The 25,196-nt window shown below is 40.9% G+C and overlaps 2 protein-coding genes across 4 annotated transcripts; one reads left to right on the forward strand and one right to left on the reverse strand.

Moving 5' to 3' along the window:
• The first annotated feature begins 2,699 nt into the window (after positions 1-2,699).
• On the forward strand, positions 2,700-7,559 carry f9b (coagulation factor IXb). The gene is given in 9 exon segments (XM_063894598.1): positions 2,700-2,999; positions 3,406-3,575; positions 3,665-3,689; positions 3,790-3,903; positions 4,029-4,160; positions 5,459-5,898; positions 6,390-6,534; positions 6,895-7,187; positions 7,189-7,559. Coding segments are annotated over 9 exon segments (1,674 nt in total). The 5' UTR covers positions 2,700-2,911; the 3' UTR covers positions 7,456-7,559.
• Positions 7,560-8,520: 961 nt separating this feature from the next.
• On the reverse strand, positions 8,521-24,856 carry LOC134872763 (proto-oncogene DBL). 3 transcript variants are annotated; one of them, XM_063896194.1, is made up of 26 exons: positions 24,683-24,856; positions 22,851-22,985; positions 22,524-22,640; positions 21,860-22,009; positions 21,637-21,761; positions 21,353-21,467; positions 21,046-21,165; positions 20,580-20,771; positions 20,050-20,241; positions 19,793-19,973; positions 19,357-19,445; positions 19,002-19,102; positions 18,545-18,611; positions 18,309-18,424; positions 18,122-18,191; positions 17,942-18,034; positions 17,684-17,776; positions 15,380-15,505; positions 14,702-14,917; positions 14,417-14,509; positions 14,181-14,259; positions 13,918-13,960; positions 11,858-11,955; positions 11,142-11,257; positions 10,707-10,819; positions 8,521-10,600 (listed from the first exon to the last, which is right to left on the reverse strand). In XM_063896194.1, the coding sequence occupies exons 1-26, from the start codon at positions 24,731-24,733 to the stop codon at positions 10,519-10,521; spliced, it is 2,973 nt and encodes a 990-aa protein (XP_063752264.1). In that variant the 5' UTR covers positions 24,734-24,856; the 3' UTR covers positions 8,521-10,518. The 3 variants fall into 3 exon arrangements, with proteins under 3 accessions (XP_063752264.1, XP_063752263.1, XP_063752265.1); XM_063896193.1 differs by having other exon boundaries at positions 11,858-12,030; XM_063896195.1 differs by lacking the exons at positions 8,521-10,600; positions 10,707-10,819; positions 11,142-11,257; positions 13,918-13,960 and having other exon boundaries at positions 11,895-12,030.
• Positions 24,857-25,196: the final 340 nt, after the last annotated feature.

The raw sequence follows: 25,196 nt of genomic DNA on the forward strand, positions 1-25,196 counted from the left end.
CTCAAACAAGACTACATTCAATACATAAAGCTTAACTATCTTTGTCTGTTTGACAGTTACTGCTGTGAAAATACATTGATTTTGGTCATGTGATGAAGCCAAACTGAGCACCCTATAGTATTCATGGCTTCTCCACACTGAGTTAATGTAATGCTACTAAAAATATTTATTAAGTAAGCAATGTTTAGTCATCACATAATTAGGTGTACCCCAAAAGGTCCATTAGGAGACTTTAACTAAAGATACACTTGTACAAATTGTCATAAAAAAACACATAAAAATATAATTGAAAAATACATTTTTTATTAAAAACGTAATAAACCAAACCTCCCTTGGATTAAATAAAGAGAATAACTTAACATTTATAGAATAATCTCCTGTTACTATTAAATATACCATAAAAAAACCTCTAGAGAAAAGAATCACAGCATTGAGGCTTTACACTGCCTCCATTTGAAACAGTTTCCTCTTATAGTAACGGCTCTCTGTTCTGCAGTATTTTTCTTTTCTATCCCCATGCACTGCAGATCTTTAAAATAATGAGTTGCACCAAGAAGTGTCATGCTTTAGATTTATGCATCCTAACTGCACCACACACTTATGCGGTTTGTAAATCTTAAGTTAGAGTGTTTCTCTCTCTCGCCGAAAAGGTCTATGGGATCGAGTTGTTGTGGCTTTTTGACTGCCACTAAATGAACCATCAAACCAAAGCACAGCTGGCTCTCTGCCTGAGCCTCCCCTGTAGGATTACTGTTCTGGGACCAGCTGCTCTATAAGAACAAAAAGTACGACTGCTCCGGCCCCATCAGCAGAACATGCTTTTTTTTTTAAATGCTCCAGGAAAAGTTGAATCCATGCAAACAAACAGGTCCCTCAACTTGCACGCAAAGTGAACATACTTTCACACATAGAATCATTTTTCACTTAGTAATTTAATTGCAAAATAATACGCAACTTTGAGCATTATTTTTATTTATTTTTAAACCTCCTTTATGTAACAGCTACACAGTTAAATCACACAGGTAAGATTATGACCGATTACTTTCCAAGCAATGCAGGGGTGTTAAATTAAACTGCCTCTGAAATGTGTTCTTGTAATTGTTGAAATATCCCTTGTTAAATTTTCCTATTACTACTCAAAGCAGTGAAAATAATTTACCTGGAGCAAAGACTATATAGTCCTGGAGCCAATTTAGAAACATGCCAAATCCTCAGGTGCATTTATCCTATTTTGCTTCATAATTGCTTAGCACTGTGAGCTGGTCTCAGGTCAGCTGTTCGCCACTCCATGTGGTTGAGGGAGGCGTTGACCTCACAAGTCTTACACATGGCTGTTTGATTATGCCAGGAAGGAGTGGGGCGATTTTAAAAAATTGATTTATGAAAGGGTGACATGAAAGAGAAAAGAGGTTATTGACCTGATCTCGGCGCCTTCATTGCTACACCATCTCTGCATTCACACCACACAAACTGTTCAATTGGAACATACAGGCAAGTGATGTGTAAACACAAATATATATTGTTTTAAATGTTGCCTGTAGCAATAGGACAAATATAAATACAATGCTCAACAGCAAATAATTGTCAGCCATGATTTGAACACATCTTGTGTTTTTATGCCTGTTTTTACTTCACATTCTTTTTTCCTCACTAGTTTAGATTATGGTCACAAAAAGGAAAACCAGATTATATAAATGCTGATCTACTTAAACTTGAAAAGCGGTCATGTAACAATGCACAGTCTGGATGGGACTCTGCACCCTGGGGACAAGCTTTCCCACCAGCATGCTTTCCCTGGTTTAACCCCCTCTGCCCTGCCTTTCTCTCTCTCTCTCTCTCTCTCTCTCTCTCTCTCTCTCTCTCTCTCTCTCTCTCTCTCTCTCTCTCTCTCTCTCTGTTTTCATGTGAGATGCTGGATGTCAGCGGCCCCCTCCTCCACTGCTGAGCCGCAGTTCACAGCACTGACAGATCTGATCCAAGGACACCAATGAGCAGGGAGTGATTTAATCAAAACTGTTAACAAATGGGCGTTTAATGAATTGTTATCTTCCCTCCCTTTTGCTGCTGTAAAATATATAATTTGCATGGGAGGATGATTTTAATGGCGTGCAAAAGTTGACCTAAAAAGAGAAATGAAACTCTCTCATTTAAATCAGCCTGGCCCAATAAGTCACTACAAGGCCTCTGTGGCCAAGAACCTGCTGGCTCAAGGCCAGCCGACCGGGCTGCCAGTCACTCTGATTTGTCCGCAGCCACACCCTGTGTAACTCACAGTCTAATCAAACAGCCTTCAATTCTCAAGCGTGGATTTTGGCTGTTCTTTGCTTCAGTGTGTAAATGGCAGCACCAACTTAGGAGTTTTTCAGTCTGTTATGCTGTATCTAAATGGCATTGAGCTGATTTGCCTGGATTTACAGCAACATTTGCCCACTCAAATGCTGATGACGTTTAAAATCTGGACGCCATTTGAAATGTCACGTGAGCCATGCTGCAAAAGCTGCTTATCGGTCAAGACTCATAAAAAAACAACATTTCCTGCATCCGGTAATGTCAACAAACACCCACACAGGCACACAACAATTCCCAAAACGGCCCTTCTTTACTATCAGTATTCAGTATTGTTTATTGCAGGATTTCAACTTGATTTCTGAATTAAATTCTCTGCTTTTCTAATTTTGTCACCCTATACCACTCTCTTTATACACATATTCACAAGTGATTCAAATCACACAATTCTTTCAGTGTATTTACTCTCTCTAACACACACATACAAACACACACACTCACTGCAGCCTCTCAGGTGAGTAAACAGTGCTTTTTTGTACTTTGGAGTGGTGGAGCTGTGTCTCCAGCGCTGAGTTCAGGCTTTAGCTCTACAGTCAAAAGCAGAAGGACAACTGACTACAACAAGATGGCCAGAGTTTGTTTACTGGCTTTTATTGCTGGATTACTACTGGAGGAGTACGGACTGGCCGCTGTAATCGCTGAGGAAAACACAGGTAATCCACAGAGGAGCAGGTATGGATTGAGGAGGCAGACGAAGGTCAGAGACATAAAGCTAAACAAAGACGCTGGAGGTCAGGTGGGTCTTTTGAATGAATCTCTAAATGTGTTACTTCCTGGAAAATCTGTGGTTTGAGAAGCTTAAAGGCAAGCTGCTATTCCTCATAAGCTACAACTTTTCCAGCCATATTTGAAGCAAGGACAGATTGGTTTCTAAACACTTATAATGGACTTTACCAGAAAGCAGATGTACAGCTGGATTTCGTTTTTCTATCTGTTGGAGAGCTTACCATCAGTTCTGATAGGCACAAACAAATCTGTAAAAACGTATTGAGCATTATGCTGGGAAATAATACCAGAGCTGTTTCAATGAATTCCTCTTGATGTGTGTTACCTTTTCAGGAGCTGTGTTTGTGTCTAAGAACAAGGCGGACGCGGTGCTGCGTCGGCAACGTAGGTTCAACACCCCTTTTGAAGAAGTGTTTCAACCAGCTAACCTGGAGCGGGAATGTAAAGAGGAAATTTGCACAATGGAGGAGGCCAGGGAGGTGTTTGAGGATATTGACAAAACTGTAGGTAACACACACACACAGCTGAAATGCAGTGTGTATAATAGGCAGAACTCAAAGGTTTCTTATTAGTGTGTGTGTTTCTATTTCAGATGACTTTCTGGGCATCCTACATCGGTAAGAAAAGTGAAGAATAATAATGAATGAGATTTCACAGTTGCTATGAATTTAAAGGGTCACCTCTGATTCCATGTGTGTGTTTTGTACTTGTGTGTAGATGGGGACCAGTGTAAGCCCCCCCCCTGCCAAAATGGAGCTTCATGTGAAGATGGGGTAAACACATATGTCTGCTGGTGCAAACCAAATTTTGACGGCAAGAACTGTGAGATTGGTGAGTGGGACAGGCCGGAGATGAAAAACTCAACCAAGCATCTTTACTTTCTTGATTCTATCTATGTGTGTGCTCAGAAATGTAAAGATAAAAGAGATGTATTCTGCTTTCCTGCCTGTTTTCAGAGTTGACAAAGCAGTGTTTGGTCAACAATGGTGGGTGCTCCCATTTCTGTTTCATGAAGGAGGATATACCCGTGTGTAAGTGTGCGGCCGGTTACGCACTGGCGCCAGACAAAAGGAGCTGTGAACCTACAGGTGAAATAAAATGATAAGAATACAGTTAGCGTTTGTTCAGAATCTTTGGTAAAATTAAGTTCATTTTGAATGCGTGTATTGCTTTTGTAGCATTCAACACACCCTGCTTGCTATGCTCTATTTTACACTATAAATAAATGAATACAGAGCTTTCAGTGTACAAATACTTCTGTTATTCTTTTTTTTATGTAATACTTTAGGGTAAGTCCAGTGTACAATGTCCTTATGAGGAAGTACAAAAGCATTATTATTTTGTATAATATTTGTAGTATATGTAGGATTTAAAATATTGATGCATTTATGTGTTTGCGTTATTTAAAAATGCAGCTGGTAACAGTGGAGCTTGTTTGAACTACTTTTTAGACTGATGCAGGGTAGGTTAATCTATAATAATACATCATCATTAATTAGTTGATTATATTTTGGTTTGAATAATATGAATGTAAGTCAAAATCCATGAAGAAGAAGTAGAAGGTACAATGTTAGCCTCTAAAATATCAAATTAAATAGGTATGAATGAGGTTAGCAGAAAATGGGATTACACTTCTAAAATGCTGGAACCCCATTGTGCAGTATACTGTACATTTGAACTACTATATTATGTCTAACATGTAATCCCAATGTCTGCTGCTGTTCTACCCCCACTCCCACTCTCACCACAGTCACACACCAGGTCTTAAGAGTGATTTACACGCTGTCTCTTAAACCCCATCTCTTTGGTTTCCATTAAGTGATCACAAACTGCCTCATAAACCGTGCCGTACAGTTGATAGTTGTCGAATAAAGTACATTATTTATTAGTATTGTTGACAGCGGGAACTCCCTTGGTGGATTACCACACAGAAGATCTAGGCAGCTCAATATAAACAAATGTAACTGAAATCTAATGACACTGACCTTTACCACATCCCATCTCTAACCAACTGCTTAAACATACCAAATTCCTTATTAAAACCTAACCAGTTTTTCTACACTTCAATCAATCAATCTGCTTGCCACACCAAAGGGCAAACATCATAAAATGTGAAAAAATTCCCCCCTCTGGATTGCTCAGATTGGCCTACATTCATTTCCACACTATCTTCTAATATACATCTTGAAATGACTAATACGCATACTGGTTCTGTATTTCTGTGTAAATAATAGTGACATAGCCTTTGGTTGAATCTGCATAATGTGTAAAACTAGGCAAATTATCAAGGAAAAAATAACATAAGCATCCAACAATCTGACACTGTAATATTTAATCATGTTTAAGAGACACAACTCAAATGAGTCCCTCTTTCTTTGCCCCTCAGAACAATTCAGCTGTGGTCTTGTGGAGTTGTCCTCTAACTCTAACACCAGGTTCCTTGTAATTCCGCGGTCATCAAACACAACACACAGCTCTGAGAGAAAAGACAATTCCAGCGACACCCTGGAGGATTACCACTATGAAGAAGATCTACTGGAGTTTTTTGATTACATCCAAGCAAATGATTCCGACCCATCCAACATCACTTTGGCCTCTGCAGCAAAGATCAGATCAGTGAGGTCGGATTCAAGCTCCTCTGTAAATCCAGCGGAGATTGTTATGAATATTGAAGAGCAGAGTAATGTCTCTGAAGTGGCCTCAGAGAAAGAGCAGCCGCCATCATGGGTTTTCTTCCCCACACTCCCCACCATCAAAAAGAAAGTAAACACTAACGAGAGGATCGTGGGAGGCAATGAGGCCATTCGTGGAGAAATACCTTGGCAGGTACTTGGATTATGTTCATACAGTTGATGGGATGAAGGTCGGGGGATTATTTCTTCTAGTGTTGTAAAAAATGGGATTTCTTGCACATGTTCAGTCAGCAGTGCAGATGTCAATCTCTTTCCACTCCAACATTTAATGTTCACAGTAGGGCAGGAAATATAGCATGAGAGGTAAAGTTAGTAGAGGGGAAAAACACTGAAAAACAAACATAGAGTTGCATTATGGGACATATAGTATGCAAGAATATTGGAGTTTTATCCATCTGGAAGGTCCCCCAAATTCATGTAGGTTGACAGTTTTGGACTTATGGATTTCCCCTGTTAAATGTCCAGAGGTCTCTGAATGTTATAGTAGATTAAACGATAAACTGCAGTGATGAGGAAGGCAAAATGGGATCATACAAAAGTTGAGAAGGGCGCTTGTGCTGGGATGCTGCTCTGCAATTTTGTATCTGTAGTACAGTATTTGTTTGTTTGTTTGTTTGTTTGCAGGTGACCCTGATGTCTCGCTCGCCCACCCATCAGAGAGCGCAGCTGTTCTGTGGAGGATCTCTTCTCACTGAATTATGGGTCATCACCGCTGCCCATTGTCTGTTGCCAGCAAAGATCTCTCAACATGGCTTCTTTGTCAGAATAGGTAAGAAAAACAAGTGTTTTCCCTTTATTCATATGTTTCATATCTGATCTGATTTCTCTTGAGTCTCAATCATTCAATGTTTTCTAATTTTGTTTTAAAGAAAGAGAAGGAAAGTTATTTGCATTTTTAAACCCTAGACTTACAAATTACTGCTGACCAATTCCAAACATGTAACTTTATTTAGCCAATTATTGGTTAACTTTTGTGAAAGATAACCCTGCAGATAGTGTGAAAAATACAGAGGTTGCATTCAGTAAAGCTCTGACCTCTAAGATCAGAAGATGCTTGTCCCATCTTACATATTGCCTGGTGCAGAAAGTCATTTATTTGCTTATTACTGTAATTAATGTATTCTTCTAGGTGAACATGATGTGAACAAGGATGAGGGTCCGGAGCGAGACCATGAAGTCGCAGAGCAGCATATACACCCCCTGTACAATGACAAGAAGTCCCTGTTTAACCACGATATTGCTCTGCTGAAGCTCGCCAATCCAGTGGAACTGTCCAACGAACGCCGTCCCATCTGCTTTGGCCCCAAAGACTTTATAGAAAAGATCTTGAGGAGCTCAAGCAGCTCTATGGTGAGCGGATGGGGCCAGGTGAAGTTTCGAGGCCCCCAGGCCAGCATGCTTCAGAAGCTGGAGGTCCCTCACTGTGGACCGAACCATGTGTAAACAGAGCAGCCGGGAGCACGTCACACGCTACATGTTCTGTGCCGGCTACCATAGTGAACAGAAGGATTCATGCCAGGGGGATAGTGGGGGTCCGCATGCCACCAAATACGAAGGCACTTGGTTCCTGACAGGCATCGTCAGCTGGGGGGAGGAGTGTGCCGGGGACGGGAAGTATGGAGTCTACACTCGAGTATCAAGATACTACCAGTGGATCAGTCAGAAAACTGGCCTCAGAGTTGAGAACTGACAAACATGTGAAGGAATAACACGGCAGTCAGACAACAGAAAACATGTGAAGTGAACTACTGAATCATGCTGATATGGATTCTTCAATAAAAGGTCATTAAAATATTTGAGCATTTGAATGTTTCTTTTAAAATAAATCAAAACATAAAAATAGCTCTTCATCCAATGTTTGCAGTTGTGTGCAGAAGGACTGCAAATGGAAATTAGCTCAAATATGGCATACACCATCTCTTCTCTTTTTGAGATGAATGTATTTGTATGCATCGACCTTGTATAATAAATACATAAATTAAAATTAAAGGAAATACTAAATGCAATATTGAGATGCTAGGCCAAATGTTCTGTTCCTGAATCCTTAAGGCGTCGCTCACCAAAGGTGTCTTCACTTATGAGCTTGTTAGACCTCTGCTAAGGTTGCAATAGGCAGAGCTATGTCTTAAATTATATGTGGTCTCTAAACTCCATAAAGCTGCATACAGACCTGAGATACCAAGTCCAAACCTTTACTTGCCTACTGTGGAGAAATTACATGGAGGCAGGAATATAAAATATAAAAAATAATGTACATTTGTCTGTAAGCAGGCCAGCTGCTCCTTGTATTATTTTATTCTGTTCTTTATACAATAACATACTAAGCAATCGATTCATCTTGAATTATAGCTCACTCACCCACCCTTTTAAGTTATATTGGTAATCATTAGATTTTTACAGTTTAAAGTGAATATCTCTTTTTTCTCACAGCAGATATTGTCAAAACTAGAAAAGCACAGTGTAATTAATAAGGTTAACGAATGCTCAGTAACATTTGAGGGAATTTAAGTGCCGCCCTGGTTAAAATGATTGAATACACTGGTTTTCCTGCTGTTGTGTCAAAATATCCGGTATAAAAAGTCAGATTTTACCAGATCTGCTTGCAACAGGAATCAAGTACATCTCCCCCGACTTTGTGATCATAAAGTGCTAAGCTGTCCGGTGCAACATATCTAATAACAGAGTTAGGGAGATATCAATCAAGCTCACCCTGTACACTCCAACAGCAGGCCTAAACAAGCCTGTGCGGGTGCTTATAAATCTGCCTGTAAGGTTAAACTATACAGGCAAGGAATCACACCAGTCGGGTTGAATCAAATCAAATGATCCTGTGCTTATATTTGGGGAAAGAATCATATGCATTATAATACAAGCTTTCACAATGATCCAAAATATCAAAAAAGTGCAAAATGAGCAAAAGCAGCAAACACCAGTTTATGTACTCTGCAAAGAGATATTATAGCCTGACCATTAAGGATGTTGTCTGATGTTTAAGTATAGTCTCTGTTCGGTGGATTTCAAATCAGTTAACCATGGTGAAATGTTACCCATATATGAATTTCATTAGTCACACCTTAACAGACAGTTGGGTACTTACTATCGAGTGACTTTGTGGGTGTAAAATACCGTGGAAATGAATCTCATTTGAGTGATTTACTTAGCCAAAGAGGCAGGAAATACTGCATTAATCTGATGTAACTTTAGATGAGAACTGTCCATTAAAGGTTTCACCATTACAACACCTATTGTCCAACACTGAGTTTAACATGTAAAATTTAGATTTTGACTATTTACATATTCACAATTAAAAGAAACGCTTAAGTAACTTAATACTTTTATCCATCCTTCAGCTCAACACTCAGCACATATGGCGGTAAAGTGGCAGTGTTTTCATTACCACTTTGTTTGAAAGCTATCACATTGCAGAGTCAATCTGGCTCGGCAGTTTTAATGGTCTTATTAAATCAGCTTCCCAGATTAAACATCACTGTCGTGTATCAATCCACAATGTAACTGTAAAACTTCAGCTGGCAATTATAACTACACTATAGTTACTACCTAACACTGAGCATTGTTCCCCTGTTGTTGTGAAATAGCAGCGTAGACAGAAATAAAGCATTTGCAGTGATTTGTTCATGCGGAGCAGCAAACAAACATAAAATATATCTTCCCAGTGGAGCACACCAGCGGCCCAGAAGAAGAGGACAATGCTCATTTCATCCAAGAGATGCAGACATATCACCAATCAGAAATCCTACATAAATGCTGCAGTGTTTTCCTCAGACTCAGATTATTCAACTTGAGGGCTGACAGAGAGTGCTGCAGAAGATACTTGGTTATGGCTTCAGTAGACCTTTTTTCAGGTGACATTTTCACTTGTATTGTCATAGCAGGAGAAGCACAAGTAGAGTTAAAAACATGAATGAGGCATCATGCACCAGACCAAGGCAACTATTAGCAATGTTATTCATTAAATCTTCACTTTTACTGCTATGACATGTTGATGGCTATCAATAAGAGTATGCAATGACATTTTCACATGTACATCCTTAAAAAACACCACTTAGTGGCAAAACAAACCCTCTATGGCTGCTATGAATGGCGAGACTTGAGTATTGCTGAATATCGTTGTCTTGCGTTGTTTATTGTTTTGTTTAATGGTGCGTAAACGCAACAACCAGATGCTAGATGGCTGCTTTGACACTGAGAGGTTGAGTAATCATGGTGATTTGCATACACTAGTGATGTAGCCGGCTACCGTAGGAAAGAAAGACGAAGTTTGAGTTCATTTAAAACTGACACCACAAGGTAAAGCAACTTTCCATAACTGACAGTGTTATACAAAAAGTAGCCACAATCACTAGCTGGGCTATTTGGCACGTGAACCTTATCATTTCTGTCATATTTCATAAGAAAATATAAATGATAAAACCTGAAGTCTCAAACAAAAGTCCATTCTGTACATATGAATATTTTTCTAAGTTTTAATCCAAAATCCAAATAACCTACTGCATTACTGTTGGAACAGAAAAATAAATACATATAGGTCCCACGTATGTGCTTTGCATTGTTACAGTCTTCTGAGGTCAATTCTGTAGTTTACATCCTTCTGTAGTGAAAGTGTCACAGTAGTTTGAAATGCAGATGACGTGCTTCGATCTGATGATCTCCGCGGAGTCGAACGCCCCCTTCTGGTCAGATAGTTTTTATTCTGTGTGTTTGTGTTTCATATATCCTCCATTCTGATTGGCACTCAGCAGGTTTCTCCCAGAATCCTGTGCAGGTCCTCAGGTAAAACGCGCCCTTCTTCCTTACGACTTATATTCCTCACCATCCTATGATTACACACACATTCACACAACACAGAGGCCTGAGATGTTAACATAAGTTCAGCACTTTAAACTCCAGGCCGAATCAACATTCCTGAAACAAACAACTTACCACATTCCCGACATTTCCTCATGCAGCAGCTGGATGACGTCACCGCAGTTGAAGATGATGTCATCAGTGCTGGCCATGCTGCTCTCTACCAGGACCCTGTACCTGCCCGCCACCTGAGGTAACAAAAAGGACAAGTTATATAACGGTGCATTTCAATGCATTTCTACTTGCACAACAGATAAATTGACTGTAGATACACAGACGGAGAGCAGATTCTATTGCCCTCCAACAGGCAATCTTTGTCCAATTTAGTAGCTATAAGATTTATGCTGAGTTGCAGGCAAAGTTAGATTTTCACGGATGTAATTTCTAACGCAAAAGATAAACACGTTATCTCTTAGTTGCTTATACAGCTTCAAGGTTTCATAAATGCCCCTAAACATAACAACTAATACATCCACAGTACCTCCTGTGCCATGAGAAGTAAACTCTCACCAGAGGGGAAGGCTGATCCTCCTCATCCGAGTCCGACAAGTTGGACAGGTCTGTAGCTGCACCCCAGTCCTCCAGGCCCTCACAGATCGCTACTGAGTGAGCAGGAACAGGCCAGCCTGCAGAGGAAAAGAAAACTGAGACAACTGCATAAGGTAGAATACACGTTTTAATCACTAATACTCCGTGATCCACTGTGGAAATGACCCAGAAACACAAGGGATCATGAAAACTCTTAAATAATGTTACTGTTTATTCCAAACAAACCATTAGGCTTGTCATGTGCGTTGATTTGCGTTTCGAAGAGAGATCATTTTAATTATTGTGTCATTGGTCAGTTGCAGTGCTACAAATCAGACACTTGATAACCAGCTCACATTTAATACTAATACTACCACAAACCTTAAAAAGCTTTGGAAACAGCTTTGGCATTTGTGGAAAACTTGTGATAATACAATCCAAGAGTCAATATGGTATTTTTTATTATATGTTTATGTTTCATGTGTCTTATATTTAACTCTTACTATGTTCTTTGTTTTACTTGGCAACAACAAACATTTTCCCTCAAGTACAATGTCAAGTTTAAGATCCGTCCAAAGAATGACTGACCTCAAACAGAGTCTTTAAAACAGCAGGTGTCAAATGTTTGTGTGAATTTTTTATACAGTAAATTAAAAGAAAAATATGTGAAATAAATCTACTCTGTCTGAGCGACTCACTGCGTCGAGGTGAATTGACCACTGGGTCTGAGTGGGCTGGGCTTGTGTAAACAGACTCCTCCCCTCGAGTCCTGTGGGAGTGGCTTGTTGCCGAGGAGCTGTGAGGAACAGGGAGACACGCTGAGCAGCCTCCAACCGACGCTCCGCCCCACGACACACACATCACTGATGCACTAAACCCCATCACCATGGGAACAAGACACGACCACAACAAACAAAAACAAACAAACACAACAACAACAACATTCACGGTGTCACAAAACGAGCTCATCCGCATTCTGCAAATTAAAACAGCATTCCTGTAAATTCACAGTCACATATATTTCAGCGTCTGATTTTAAAAGATGTTTGAGTTTAGAATCCAAACAAAAATGTCATCAGAGATCACTGCAATATATGGAGATATTAATTAAAATACACAATATTCTTCACACTCACAAGGCCTTGAATAACCAGCATCTGCAATTAACCCACAGTGTGGCTTCAAGTAGTAGATGGGTGGAATATTTTCCAATATATTGGATTGATGGATAGAAGACAATGATAAAGGTATTTAAAGGTTACTTTATGTAGGTTTGTTAAAGCCTACCCATCTCCTAAATCAAGAAGAAACACTTTAATTGCTTGCAGATGCTACATGACCTACATCACATACACATATCATTCAACCATTCACATTAAAACATCCTCCATCTCATAGTAAAAATCATAAATACCACAAAACAATCTCGGAATATGATTATCCCGTGCTCATATACTTTGACAATTCACTGTGCCTCCCGGTGGATACATTTTCTTCAAGGATAAGGCTAGGTAATATTTTATATAGAAAACAAGCTCCATTAAAAGCCCCAAACCAACAATGTGTTACTGTCCGAATGAAGAAGAATGAGTAAGAGAGTTACTTTTTTCAGCTGCAGATGAATATGTTGTGCTGGTATTTACAGCAGCAGGACAGTGTATGTTAAATTGATTAAATAATGAATATATTATTCATGGTGATGTAGGAGTCAACCAGTAATATTGGAGGTCTATGGCTCCAAAAAAAAATCTAAATCCAGAAAATGAATACATAGGCATTTGAATATCCTAACATTACTTGTAAGAATCAATTGATTGTTGGTTTGGATTTTATCATGGAATTTGTTGAATGGACTTTGGTAAAAGATAAAAATTACAGAACATTGCCAACTTTATCCTTTAAGTATTAAAATGATTCCATGGTCTTACAAGATTTGACCCACAATAAAATGTGTGCAAATGTTAATAATCCCCCTTAATGAGCAAACAAGTTGTTCATTGTGAAGCTCTGGACTCAACCTTTCATCAAATGTATAACATGCATGCTATCAGTAAACACAACATTGGTACCTCCTACAAAAACCCCACTTGCATACACACTCACTCCCTGTTAAGTTAAAGTATCAGAGAGAACAAGCGCTTTTAAAGGCTTACAAACATTTGAACTTTAGAATCTAAGACAACCTGTTATGGTGTTCCAAAAAGGTTCACTGACCTACACTTTAGCAGCTGCCTCTATAGACACCTTTAACATCTAGAAAATGTAACCCTATGATATTTCTAGTGATTGATGGCACATTTAAGGACTGTTTAAGATGCCCAATGAGGTATTAACGGCCCTCATGCAGGGTTGGGGTATTTGCAGCACTTGATTCTGTGTGTTGTGCTCTCCATGGTGCTGAAATTCATCAGCATGGAGAGCACCACATACAGGGTTAAAGCCATCTGCAGGAATTGGCAACATAGTCATGATTACCAGTTCTCCAGTGTAATGACAAAGATGCTTACCCAACCACAATTGCACACACTGATCACATACAAGCGTTTTCCTTAACTCAACAAACTGCCTATATAATCATAAGGATTAAATCGGGGTGGCTTTTGGGTGAAATTAAAGGGGTTATTGAATCATCATAAACACTAGCTGAGAGAAACCTTTTTCTTCATGTTTTAAATTGGTTTCTGAATGCAATTTGACCACATCACAAGGTCATAAACCGCCACAGAGGAAGATAGGGAGGTCATGCAGAGAGAATCACCTGTCAGAGAGAGGGTTGTCAGAAAGTGTAAGAGAGGCCTCATCTGAGAAGAAGGGACGAAGGACACAGACTTAACACATTTAAAGAAATTGAATAATCCAAGAAACAAACTTGAACAGAAATATCAGATACTTCTGTGGGGCACTTGTGAGGTGTTGAAAAATACATGTACTGTTGTATAGTAGGTATACACAGAGACTAGTATGAGATTAATCAGATGCTTGTGGTTGAGGCCGAAAAGCAAATATAACAGTAATAGAAACCTTGGCGAATTCTCTGCTGGTTGGTGAGAATTTTTCGAATCTCAGTCAGCCAGGCAACTTTGATCTCCAGTGTGGGAGCCTAGACACACACACACACACACACACACACACACACACACACACACACACACACACACAGACCACAACCCAAGAGAGGTTTGCTTGAACGAGCTAAAGGTACAGACACTGGAACACTACAAATAGGTTAGAAATCAGATAGAATAAGATTAAAATACCTGGACAATGTACACCACTTCTCTGCCGCTGTACCAGATTTCAAATTTCTTCACATCTCCTTTCACATTTTCGGTGATTCCCACTGCGCTCATCTGAAGAAAGAGAAAAGTTATTGCATTTCACCATTATCCGTCAGCTTCAATGGCTCTACGCAGATATTTCCATAATTCAATTCCACTGAGAATTACACCACGCCCAACAGTAATATCAAGTACAATACAACAAAAAATGTGATATTGTAAATATCAAATTTATCTACAAAGTAACATATTATATTTCCTCACTCTGAGGCAGGACTTGAAGCTGTAGTAGGGCGTCCTGTCGTGATTGTCCTCGTCTCGGCGCTTGCAGAAGAGCAGGGCGAGCTCGTACAGGAAGAGATGTCTCTGCATGGGTTTGAACCTGGCCAGCTCCTTCATGCGCACCGCAGCCCTCTTATGGCTGATCCACACGCTGAAGCTTCCCTGCAGCACCACCCGGCCCAGCTGGCTGACGTCACCCTGGGACAGAAAGACAGGGGGACAGAGAGGTAACTACAGTACAGTAACATGGATGAACCGCTCCAACAGGTGGGATAAGCGTCAACAATCTTCAAGTTTCTCCATGTAGCTTCCCACAAAACATACTACATGACTATCAGCAATTCATCCATACAAATCTGGTTTAAAATCTAATTTAGCAATGCAAGTCAAGGCCATACTCACATAAAAAACTATTGTACAACCTCATATGAATCATATCAATCAGAAATTGCCAAATAAAGCCTTTAATTTTAAACGTTTTGAGTTTCATTTCAAATCTAATTGAATTTATATCTGAGGTAGTATAAAACAGAAGTCAATGAGAAATAAGATAATAGATATTAAATGATTGAACCATTTTATTTTGAAGCATAATGGTGTCATAAATATTGCACCATAAACATCCACTCCATCTGATCTATTGATTTGAGTGGTTGGTACCTGATATCCAGTGATGGCTATCTGATGCATGGAGTCGTTGACCGACTTCAGCAGCTCCAGCATGGAGTCCAGAGCCTCCTGCAGCTCACAGCGGTATCGCTCCTCCCTACACTGCTTCAACAGCTCCTGAAACATGGCAGAGACATAGGATGAAGTCAGTGTATATACTTTATCTTGTCTGTCTATGCTGTCATTTTCTCTGTGCCTGTTTAAGTCGTCTACTTGTATCCCGTAAGTGTTTTTATCAGTCTTTAGGAGTTGTTTTATTATTATCTTGATCGCTTCGCGTCTTGTGCCATCTTCCATTTGTCTTTCATCAATCTAAATACAGTTTTGAAATGTATTTCTTATCAAAACAGTGCAGAAGGACCTAACCACATGATTACACTAATGTAAGGATGGCCAGTCAACCAATTTGGTCCGGAGTGAAATATCTCTATGACCATTGGATGGATTGCCATGACATTCAGTTCACACCAGGGTGGGAATTTCACGGCAGCCATGACGGCCATGGCCTGCATTGCCCCTCGGTCTGGCCGTGATGCCCCGAAAATAATTGTACGTCCTACAGCCACCATGGCCGTTGTGCCCTGTTACTGTTAAAATCTCGAAGTTGCTTCAAAAGTGTCAGAGCGGTGGTCTGGGCTCTGAACTGCATTAGTCCTTGTAGCTTGGATTGGTTGCACGCACCTCACGTGTCATACGTCGCATCATTCCATCATTATTGTAGCGTCTTGCTATAAGAATACAAGGAGGCCTCGTGTCTCTTTTTGTCCTTGAGTTTATTCACTTCTGAGATAGGTTACTGTTGTCCTTAACCACGGCAAAACAACAAAGAAGAACATTAATTATCACTCGCACATATACCGTTAGCTCTCCCATAGCATTCCCCCGTCTCTCTCTCTCTAGGAACCTCCTTTCCCCTCAGTCAGTGGCGTTTTTATATGTACAAAACTGGTGGGGCACGAACAACTTAGATATATAAAGGCTTTTTGTACCTTAATACATGGAGTAAAGAGCACTATCACAAAGCAAAACTTAATAACAACAACCGTGATGCCTCAGCATGAAAACATCAAACTGTAGGAAAACACAGACACTCGTCACGTGGTTACAATAGCAATCGATCCATCGATACATAAACTATAGTTTTGCTCACCAAAGCTCCAGTAGATGGTCAAGTTCTTTCATGTTCTGTTTGTATTATTTACCGCTGGTGATGTAATCTAAGCCCTTTCGTCTCTCTGCATAACTACACTTTTCGCACACACACTTACAGCCAATCAGCTCTGACTTATGAGATGATGTTTCATTGGGGCTGCGAGCGCTTTGCTCCACTTGTGATTTGTTTTTTGCTGCACATATTGAAGGAAAAACTACTCTATTCAATGCGCAGTGTAGTAAAAAACGAATTTGTTTTCCATGTCATTCGTGTTTTTATTATCAGAAAGTTAAGTTTTTTATTTGTAAGCTCCAAATCCAAATTTTTCCCTAAATGGCCTTTGTGCCCTTGCATGTGGCATTTGTGCCCTTAAAAAATTCATGACACAAACGGCCAAATGGCTTTGCCCCTAAAATGACGAAATTCCAAGCCTGGTTCACACATTCATGTCCTCCTTAAGATCCACTGTAATAACTTTGTTGATTCCTTAACTTTTCCTCTACTGCCATTATCAGGTCAAAAGTAAAATGAAGGTTTGTAAGCATGTTAGCTTTTAGCAAGCATGAAATTCGACTTATCTTGTAGATCAAATCATCTGGACCACATACCAAATGAAACATCTTTTGTAAAGCCCTAAATAAAGATATAAACCAATATAATTACAAGCAAATTAACCCAGCAGCAGCAAAGATGTCTTTTAAGAGATACTACTTTGCAACAAGGCAGAAAAACACGCCAGGGTTTCCCGCAGCACTTTACAGTTTAGGCATGCCGCCTTAACTGAGGTCTTCAAAAAAAAAATATATATATATGAGCAATATTCGCCGTGTTACTCTGTCCTGTTTTCTCTCATTCCAAACCGTGACCAACGCCAGCCTCCCTTCTCTGCAGAACATGAATTGGAAAAACCAAAAATTGCGGGCTTCTTCATGCGACGAAACAGGCCTACCTCACCCTCTCTCTCTCTCTCTCTCTCTCTTTCTCTCTTTCTCTCTTTCTCTCTCTCTCTCTCCCCCTCCCCCCAGACAGCTCACCACCTTAACAGACACATTTTCTACGTTATTGTTTGGGAAAACCACATTTCTGAAACATGCATGCCATTGTTTGTCTCTCCATCACTGACTGACTCCGATGTACAGAACCTTGAGTAGCAGCTGATACTTGGCAAGGCGTTGGACTGGTTTCAGGAGGTAAGAGTCCAGACCCAGCTTGTGGTCTAGCTTCTTCTGGCACTCCTGCAGGAAAAGAGGGAGAGAAAAAGAGGGAGGGGGAAGGGAGATAGAGATTTTTAAAAGGCGTAATGATTGACATGATTGTGTTCTTTCATTGACTTTCATACAATCAATATGAGACAATGACCGGATAATTGATTATGAATATTATTTATGGTGTGTTTCTACCTTGAAGAAGGTTGAATCAGAGCACTGTCTCCATAGCAACTCAGAGTGTGGCTTGTTTTGGCAGTAACGCTTGTACACCTGAAACTTCTCTTTCTGCTTGCACACACAAATGTACAATGAGAAGCGGTATGTCTTATCACTTCACATGAAGTTCCTCTGTATATCTTAGTTCTTCCTCACCCGTTGCAGGAAGCAAGCCCCTACCCTCTCTGGTGTCTCCAGGCAACTCTGCAGATCCTGGAGGAAGATCCTAAACGAAGGGGAAAAGGAAAGGAAATTGGATTTTCATGAAAACACTGAAAGGACAATTTTGTGACAGCTTGTGTGTTTGTGTATGTGTGTGTGTGTGTGTTAGTGTGTGTCATGCCTGCTGTGGAACTGGTAAATCTCTGGCATGTTGCCGAACAGAACGTCCTTCTGGCTGCGTAGAGCTGAAGGAAGAAGATTAGAAATGGATGGGTCCTCCATTTCTGCTCTGTAGCCCTGAGGAGAGGAGAAGAGAAGGAAAGGAAAGAAGACGAGATGAGATGAATAGAAAGGAGAAGGAAAACTTAATAGGATTTTTATTTTAGATGCCTTTACAGTAATCTAAAATAAACTCACCAGAAGGACAGAGAGCAGCTCGTCCACGTAGATCCTCTCTGTAGCGATCAGTTCCTTCATTACATGCCTAGATAGAGTTAAAATGAGAGGAATTACACAAAACCTCAATGCAAACCTAAAGAAAATACTTGATGCTGTTGACTTGGCACAGAAAGGCTTTTACGAGTATCTGTCTACAATATAGACCACAGAAGCATGGTGCCAGTTGGGCCACTGCCTGCATAACTTTTGGAGTCTGGCGCTGCAGACTGTTTTTCTAGCACTGTAAACAACTGTTTCTTCAGCTGTTGTTTTGCTAGTTCATGAACTTCAAAATATATTTTGCGCTTTGATTGTGCTCTGATTAAAAAATGTATTCTTTAATTCTGAAACCCATGATGCAGGCCTTGAAATGATGCCAACAGTGCCACGTTAGAGTCACAAGGTTAAGAACAATCACGTGCGTCAGATTGCGTACCGTGTGACCTGCTCTGGATTCTCTTCTGCCTCTGAATCTGTTTCTGTTATGGAGCCATACAGACAGCTGCGGTTGCCTTGAAAGTCATGCATTACCTCGATCTGGAAAAAACAGACAACTGGAGTTTTGGACAAATTTGTAAGAGCCCTGTCACTAAATCCAGGAGGAAGATTCATTAGTTTTGCAGTTAATTGATCATTAACCAGAGTACCATATCGTTGGACAAATTGAAATATTGACCCTATGATGGCGCTACATAGAAAAGGGAAATTATAACAATTAATCGTCAAGGACGATATGAATGTCTGTACAAATTTCACGCCAATCCATATACATTAGGCTTAAAAACACACACCTTGCGGTGGTTGTTGTTCTTTCTCGCCGCTCTTTTGCCCGGTAGCAGGTCAAAGGAGAACTTGGAGTTAAGGACGTTAAAGTCTACACCTGTGGAAACAAACAAATAAAACGGGTAATGATAGTCAGCATCATGCACAGTTGCAACGCTATCACGGTTACAACATCTGTCCAAAGGCAGACAGATAGACAGAAATATGACACCTTGCAAATGACATAATACTGTAGAGTGTATCCTCTGTGGTAGATTCCCATAGAGTAGCAGTGTGTCTGAGAGCAAATGTGGGACATGATGACAAATATATGGATTTAAAGGGGAATACAATAGCAGTGTTGCTCAGTTGACAGATAGTGGACAGAATCTAAACTCTGAAAACAAATCTTTCAGAAACAACAGCTATAGGAAGACATAAAGGATCACTTGGAGGGGTTCATACCATGTTTTGGGGAGAAGAGGGGGGACTTGCAGCGCTGCAAGGTCTGTTCTAGTTCGGGCCTCGGGGCCACCAGTTGAATGGGTCTGACTTGTAAATCTGCCAACTTCTTCAGACACTGCTCTCTGTTTCTGATCATGGACTGCATCGAGTTCAGTTTCTCCGTCACCACGGAAATTTGGGACTAGAAAGAAAGAGGTATAGTTTGAGGGAGTTGTGGATAATGTTGTGGGTTTGTGTTCAGTATGGAAGTGGGTTACCTGCAGCTGTGGGGTGAGTATGGCTTCCAACTCCAGGCTAACAATGTCCTGACTGTTCTTCAATGCAGACGGCGCCCTCTCCTGGTGACAGGTGAGGTACTGCAGCGCCTCCTGAGCTCCCTCCCGGGTTTGAAACTTGTCCACCATCTGACTTGCCAGAAGATAGGCGCCCTCATCACACCACTGAAGAGCCTGCACACAGGGACATGGGACACAACACAAGGAAACACATTTAGAAGACACATCATACAGGTTTCTTTTATGTGATCAAAACCACAAGGAAAACTCCCGTGAGGAAATTTACTGTCCAATTGTCCTTTTTTTCTCCACTTATGTTTTGACATCAAAATAAACACAGCTTACACTTATTGTGGTTTATGATAAAACTTGCATGGAAAACTGAGGGAGAAAAGTATGCACAGACCAAAAAAAGCTAATCAAACATGTCAGTTATATTTAATACTTATTTATTTACTGCAATCTTTATATGTGTAAGTCTTTGGGTTTGTGTGTCATGTCAACCTTTTTACCTCTTCAAGGCGGAGCAGCAGGTCTTGTGCTCTGATGAGCGAGGCCCGCTTGGTGCGTATGGCAGCAGTGATGACGTCACAGCGGTGCCGCAGCTCATTGCAACGCTGGACAATGAGCGCCAGGGCGTAATGGTGGTTGGCAGCCAACTGGTGGCCATGCAGGATCAACACCTGGGCTCGAGCCATCTCATCCTGAGCAACAGACAAACACATCAAGGTCTAAACTAAATTAATTTCCACACTTCCCACATATCAAAAAAAGTTTGTTTCCTCATGCAAGAAGTCAATTGAGGTTTACAGAAAATACATATAAAACATGTGTATGTCATAATGAGCAAATAAATATCTGTACGAGCGGTTCTTTCACTGCAAACAGACCTACAACTTCATTTTTTCGTGCTGGAAAGTTCCTTCAAACCATTTCTCAAACTGTAACTGTGTGCATGTTGTGTGAATTGTCTGTGACCTGAGCATGTGTGTCCAGGATCTCCAGGTCCGCCAGCAGCTGCTCTGTCTGAACCACCGTGGTTCCTACAGAGGCAATGTCCATCTCTTTGGTAGTAACCCTCTCCAGCACCTCCTCCATCTACACACACACACACACACACACACACACACACACACACACACACACACACACACACACACACACACACACACACACACACACACACACACACACACACACACACACACACACACACACATACATAATTAATCATCACATCATTTAACATAGACTGAGCTAATGTAACAGACACCAATAATCATACCTGCTGGAATCTCATTTCATAGTACAGCAGCTGGAGGTACTGCTGCAGCTTCAGGTGGTGTTTCTCAAAGAAGCCATCAAACGCCTCCTCCATGTCTCTGAGCTGAGCCAGGAGCCTTTGACACACACAACACACACATCCACACAAGCAGCCTTAAAGGTTTGATAAGATGTTGTTGTCAAGCTGAGAATATGCCTCAAAATCCTCCCATGTTTTCATCCTTCTCCCAATATGTTTACTATTTAACCAACATGTTCTCTACAGCAGATGTCGGAAGGCCGCACCTTTGAACAGTGTCCATGTCTGATTTGAAGTCCCTCTCCACCTCTACATCTCTCTTTGAGGCTTTGACCGTCTCCAGGTTTGACAGCAGCAGCCGTCCGTCTTTCAGCACGCTCCGGATATCGTCCTTGATATGACAAACCGCAAAAAAAAGACAAATATAAGAAAAAAATAAAACAAATAGAGAAATCAAATACAAAAACAAGCAAAAAGAGAGGCGCAAACCTTCATCTGCCGGTATCGGTTTGTGTGTGAGTGCAGCAGGAACTCGATGGCATTAGCTTCACCTGGAAGGTCGGTTTCAGAAAGCTCGGCGCCAAAACCCTGAAGATGCTGGGCGATCTCCTTCACTGTCACTGCAAAGGTCTCAATGGCCTGCAGAGACACACATTTTTGCACGTAGAAAAAGAATAAAAACATGGTTAGAAGGACAAATGTTTTGTGTTTGTTAAAGGGGCCCTATTATGCTAATGTTCAGGTTCATATTTATATTTTGTGCATCTACTGTGACATAATTACATGCCTGTGACTTGAACAAGTGCCTAGTCTGCTCTGATTGGCTATTTGGCCGGCTCTGTTTTTCCTATTGGTTGTTCCGTCCCTTAGCTTATCAAGCACAATATGTTGGAGTGCTAGCCAATAGAAGCATGAGTGTTACATAGTGATGTCGTTTTGTTACTGAAGTAACCAAAGTCTAATTGCAGAACATTTACATGCACAAAAACCTATGTAACACACTACAGGATAGGGAACCCCCCCAAAAAGCCTAATAGGGGCCGTTTGATTATTCAAAAGTGCGCAAACATAGCTCTGAAATTGCTTTAAGTTCTTTATATTCAACAGCAGCATGCCAAGCTCTGGTGGATTGATGAGCATCAGAAGTGTTTACCTGGCGGAGGACGACCCAGTCACTTTGGCAGTACTCCACTTTTGCTGTGAAGTCTGATGTCAGGTGGTGCTCGTCGATGTAGCGCAGCAGGTCACCAACAGAACGCAACATCACCACCTAAATACACAAAACCACAAAGCATTAAATAACATCGATTAGCATGTAGTAAGTACATAGAAGATAAAAGATATCCAAATGGACTGGAATAATGTGTGTAGTGCGGAGCAGAGACCATCGTGCTGCACCAGATATGTAAAATACATTTTAATGAAGTGAATAAAAATGTGTCCCCACAACTATCTTCTTAGTTTCTAACTCCCCTCTCACCGGCATCTTTAACAGGAAGTCATCCTGGCTGAAGCGGAAGCCGAGGTCAGTGCTTGAAGACGGACTGGGGGCCGAGCTTAACAAGCCGCTGGGGCCGAGCACCAAGACCAAATGCAGATTTCCTGGAAATGAGGTCTAAAACAGGAAGATTTTTGAAATTAGATTTTTAGAAACATTTTTAGCAAATACTAGACAAGGGTACAAAAGACAAGGAAAGGGAAATTATTTCTGTCCAGCCAACAACATGGTAAAGCGGCTTTGTTGTATTTCAACTCCACCCCATCCCTGGATCAGTGCCGAGGAGTACAGGATGAGAGGAGTCAGTCAGAACATTGACAGCTAGATGGTGTTAGTCGTGCAGTCTAGAAAAGCTCAACACAGCATCAGCATCTCTCTGTGTCAATCTGGGGAGTCTGTCGGCCTCTACAGCACTTCAGCAGGTCTGACAGTCAGCCACACAGATTGATGGCTGCTTCCTCTCTCTTTCTCATTATGAACAGCCTCACATGCTCTCACTTTTCATTCTCTGTATACACATGAAGCTTTAGTTAACTAACCAAACTTTTTTTTCAGGATGTCACAGGGTCGCGTCTGATGAATAGGTCAAAATCTATTTATTTTAGTATCTCTTATCTCGGCTGCTGAAAAACAATGCCATGTCTGCTTTTTCTCATCTCTATAGTAAACAATAGCACAGGAACTAAAAGTAATTGGTGATTTTTTTTTGGCTTCCAGTTTAATACCACAACAATGCTAACCATTAAACAGAGAACTAATCCTGCGATCTCCCCATTGTGATAACAATTTTCTCACGTGCTTGCCATCTTTTCTACATATCTTCCTCTCCTCTTCACCCAGAAGCCCTGCCGTCACTTCACATTTGTCTCAACAGTTTTGCACAGATCTAATAGCCTGAGAAAAGTATTAACCATGAGGGAGACTTTTGAATTTCAAATACAGCTCTGTATGAGTTAAAGGTGTTGTTTTTCCACAGTATCTCAGCTATAATGAATACAGCATCATCCAATAAAACAAACAAAAGGCTCTGACCTGTGATATTTTTCACTCACCTCTAAAGCTTGTGAATATATTATCCAGTCACACAAACACTTCTTCTACATATTGTTTTAAACACAGATGACAGTGGCAAAGGAAACAACTTTCTGGATTCAGGTGTGTTGTAATCATCATAAGGAGACACTTAAACCAGAAACTGCTGACCTCAGACTAAATCCAAACTGCTTTCTCTCCCACTCACATCCCTACAGTAGTATTTTGTACACACACTGCACTAGCAAGAGAACAGTCATCCAGGTGTCTATATAAACCAGGATATGCACTCATCAGCAGCCATGATGAATCGTATTGGATGATTACAGATTTGTTATAACATTTGCATTCCACAACTACATTTAGAAGCGTGGGCATCAAGTATTTCACACATAGGCCGGTCCCAAATGTGTTACATAAAGCTGCATATATGTTAAAAACACTACACAGTTAGATTGCATTAAAGGTACTAAAGACTCTTGCTGTTTTGTACCTGCAGTTGTATTACACACACACACACACACACACACACACACGAAACACGTTTGTCATTGGCCGTCCTGCTCCCCTGCACTCTCTTAACATCGACCTGCCTTCTGAATCAGAGCAGTCTCTTCACTTTCATGCTTTTTAAAATATGTAATGCAGTTTGCACTGTACTGAGAGCATATCCCAACCTCTGTGTCGCAGTAACTGTCCTAAGAACAGCCCCCCCTTTCTCTCCCTGCTGCAGTATCCTCGCCGCCCCGGTTGAAGCCTCCCACTTCCCCGGCAGAGCTTACCGCGGCCCGGCGCAGACGGGGGAAGCCCCACATCGGGTTGGACTCGGCCATGGCTCTCTGCTCTTCCCCGTTCTCTCCGGGCCCGGGAAGTCTGCAGCGGGACGTGGTCGGTGTCGGGAGCGAGCAGCCGCAGCGATGGCACGGTAACACACACTGCAGTGTCTGCAGCAGATGCACTTCAGCTCCGGATGATGGGGTGTGTTTTCACCTACCTGACGTCAAAGCCAAAATAAGTTTGCTGCTCCTCAGCTGCGGTGCACACATCTTATTAAAGTTCGATACTAAAGAAGGAATTAATTAGACTATTATAGGCGTGTTATTTAGTTGTAAATTAGCTAACAAGCAGCTGTAAAAGGTGATTATTAAGTCGTTTTCACGTTTCTGAACTTGAATTAATGCATAGTTGTGTGCTTTTTTTCTGTTAGTGTTCATGCTAAACAGAGACACACTAATTATATATATAAAAAAAAAAGCTCTGGTAGCAAATAATAAGAATAGGATATTGGAAATTTCC

The sequence above is a fragment of the Eleginops maclovinus genome, chromosome 11 (assembly GCF_036324505.1).
Source record: "Eleginops maclovinus isolate JMC-PN-2008 ecotype Puerto Natales chromosome 11, JC_Emac_rtc_rv5, whole genome shotgun sequence".
NCBI lineage: Eukaryota > Metazoa > Chordata > Actinopteri > Perciformes > Eleginopidae > Eleginops > Eleginops maclovinus.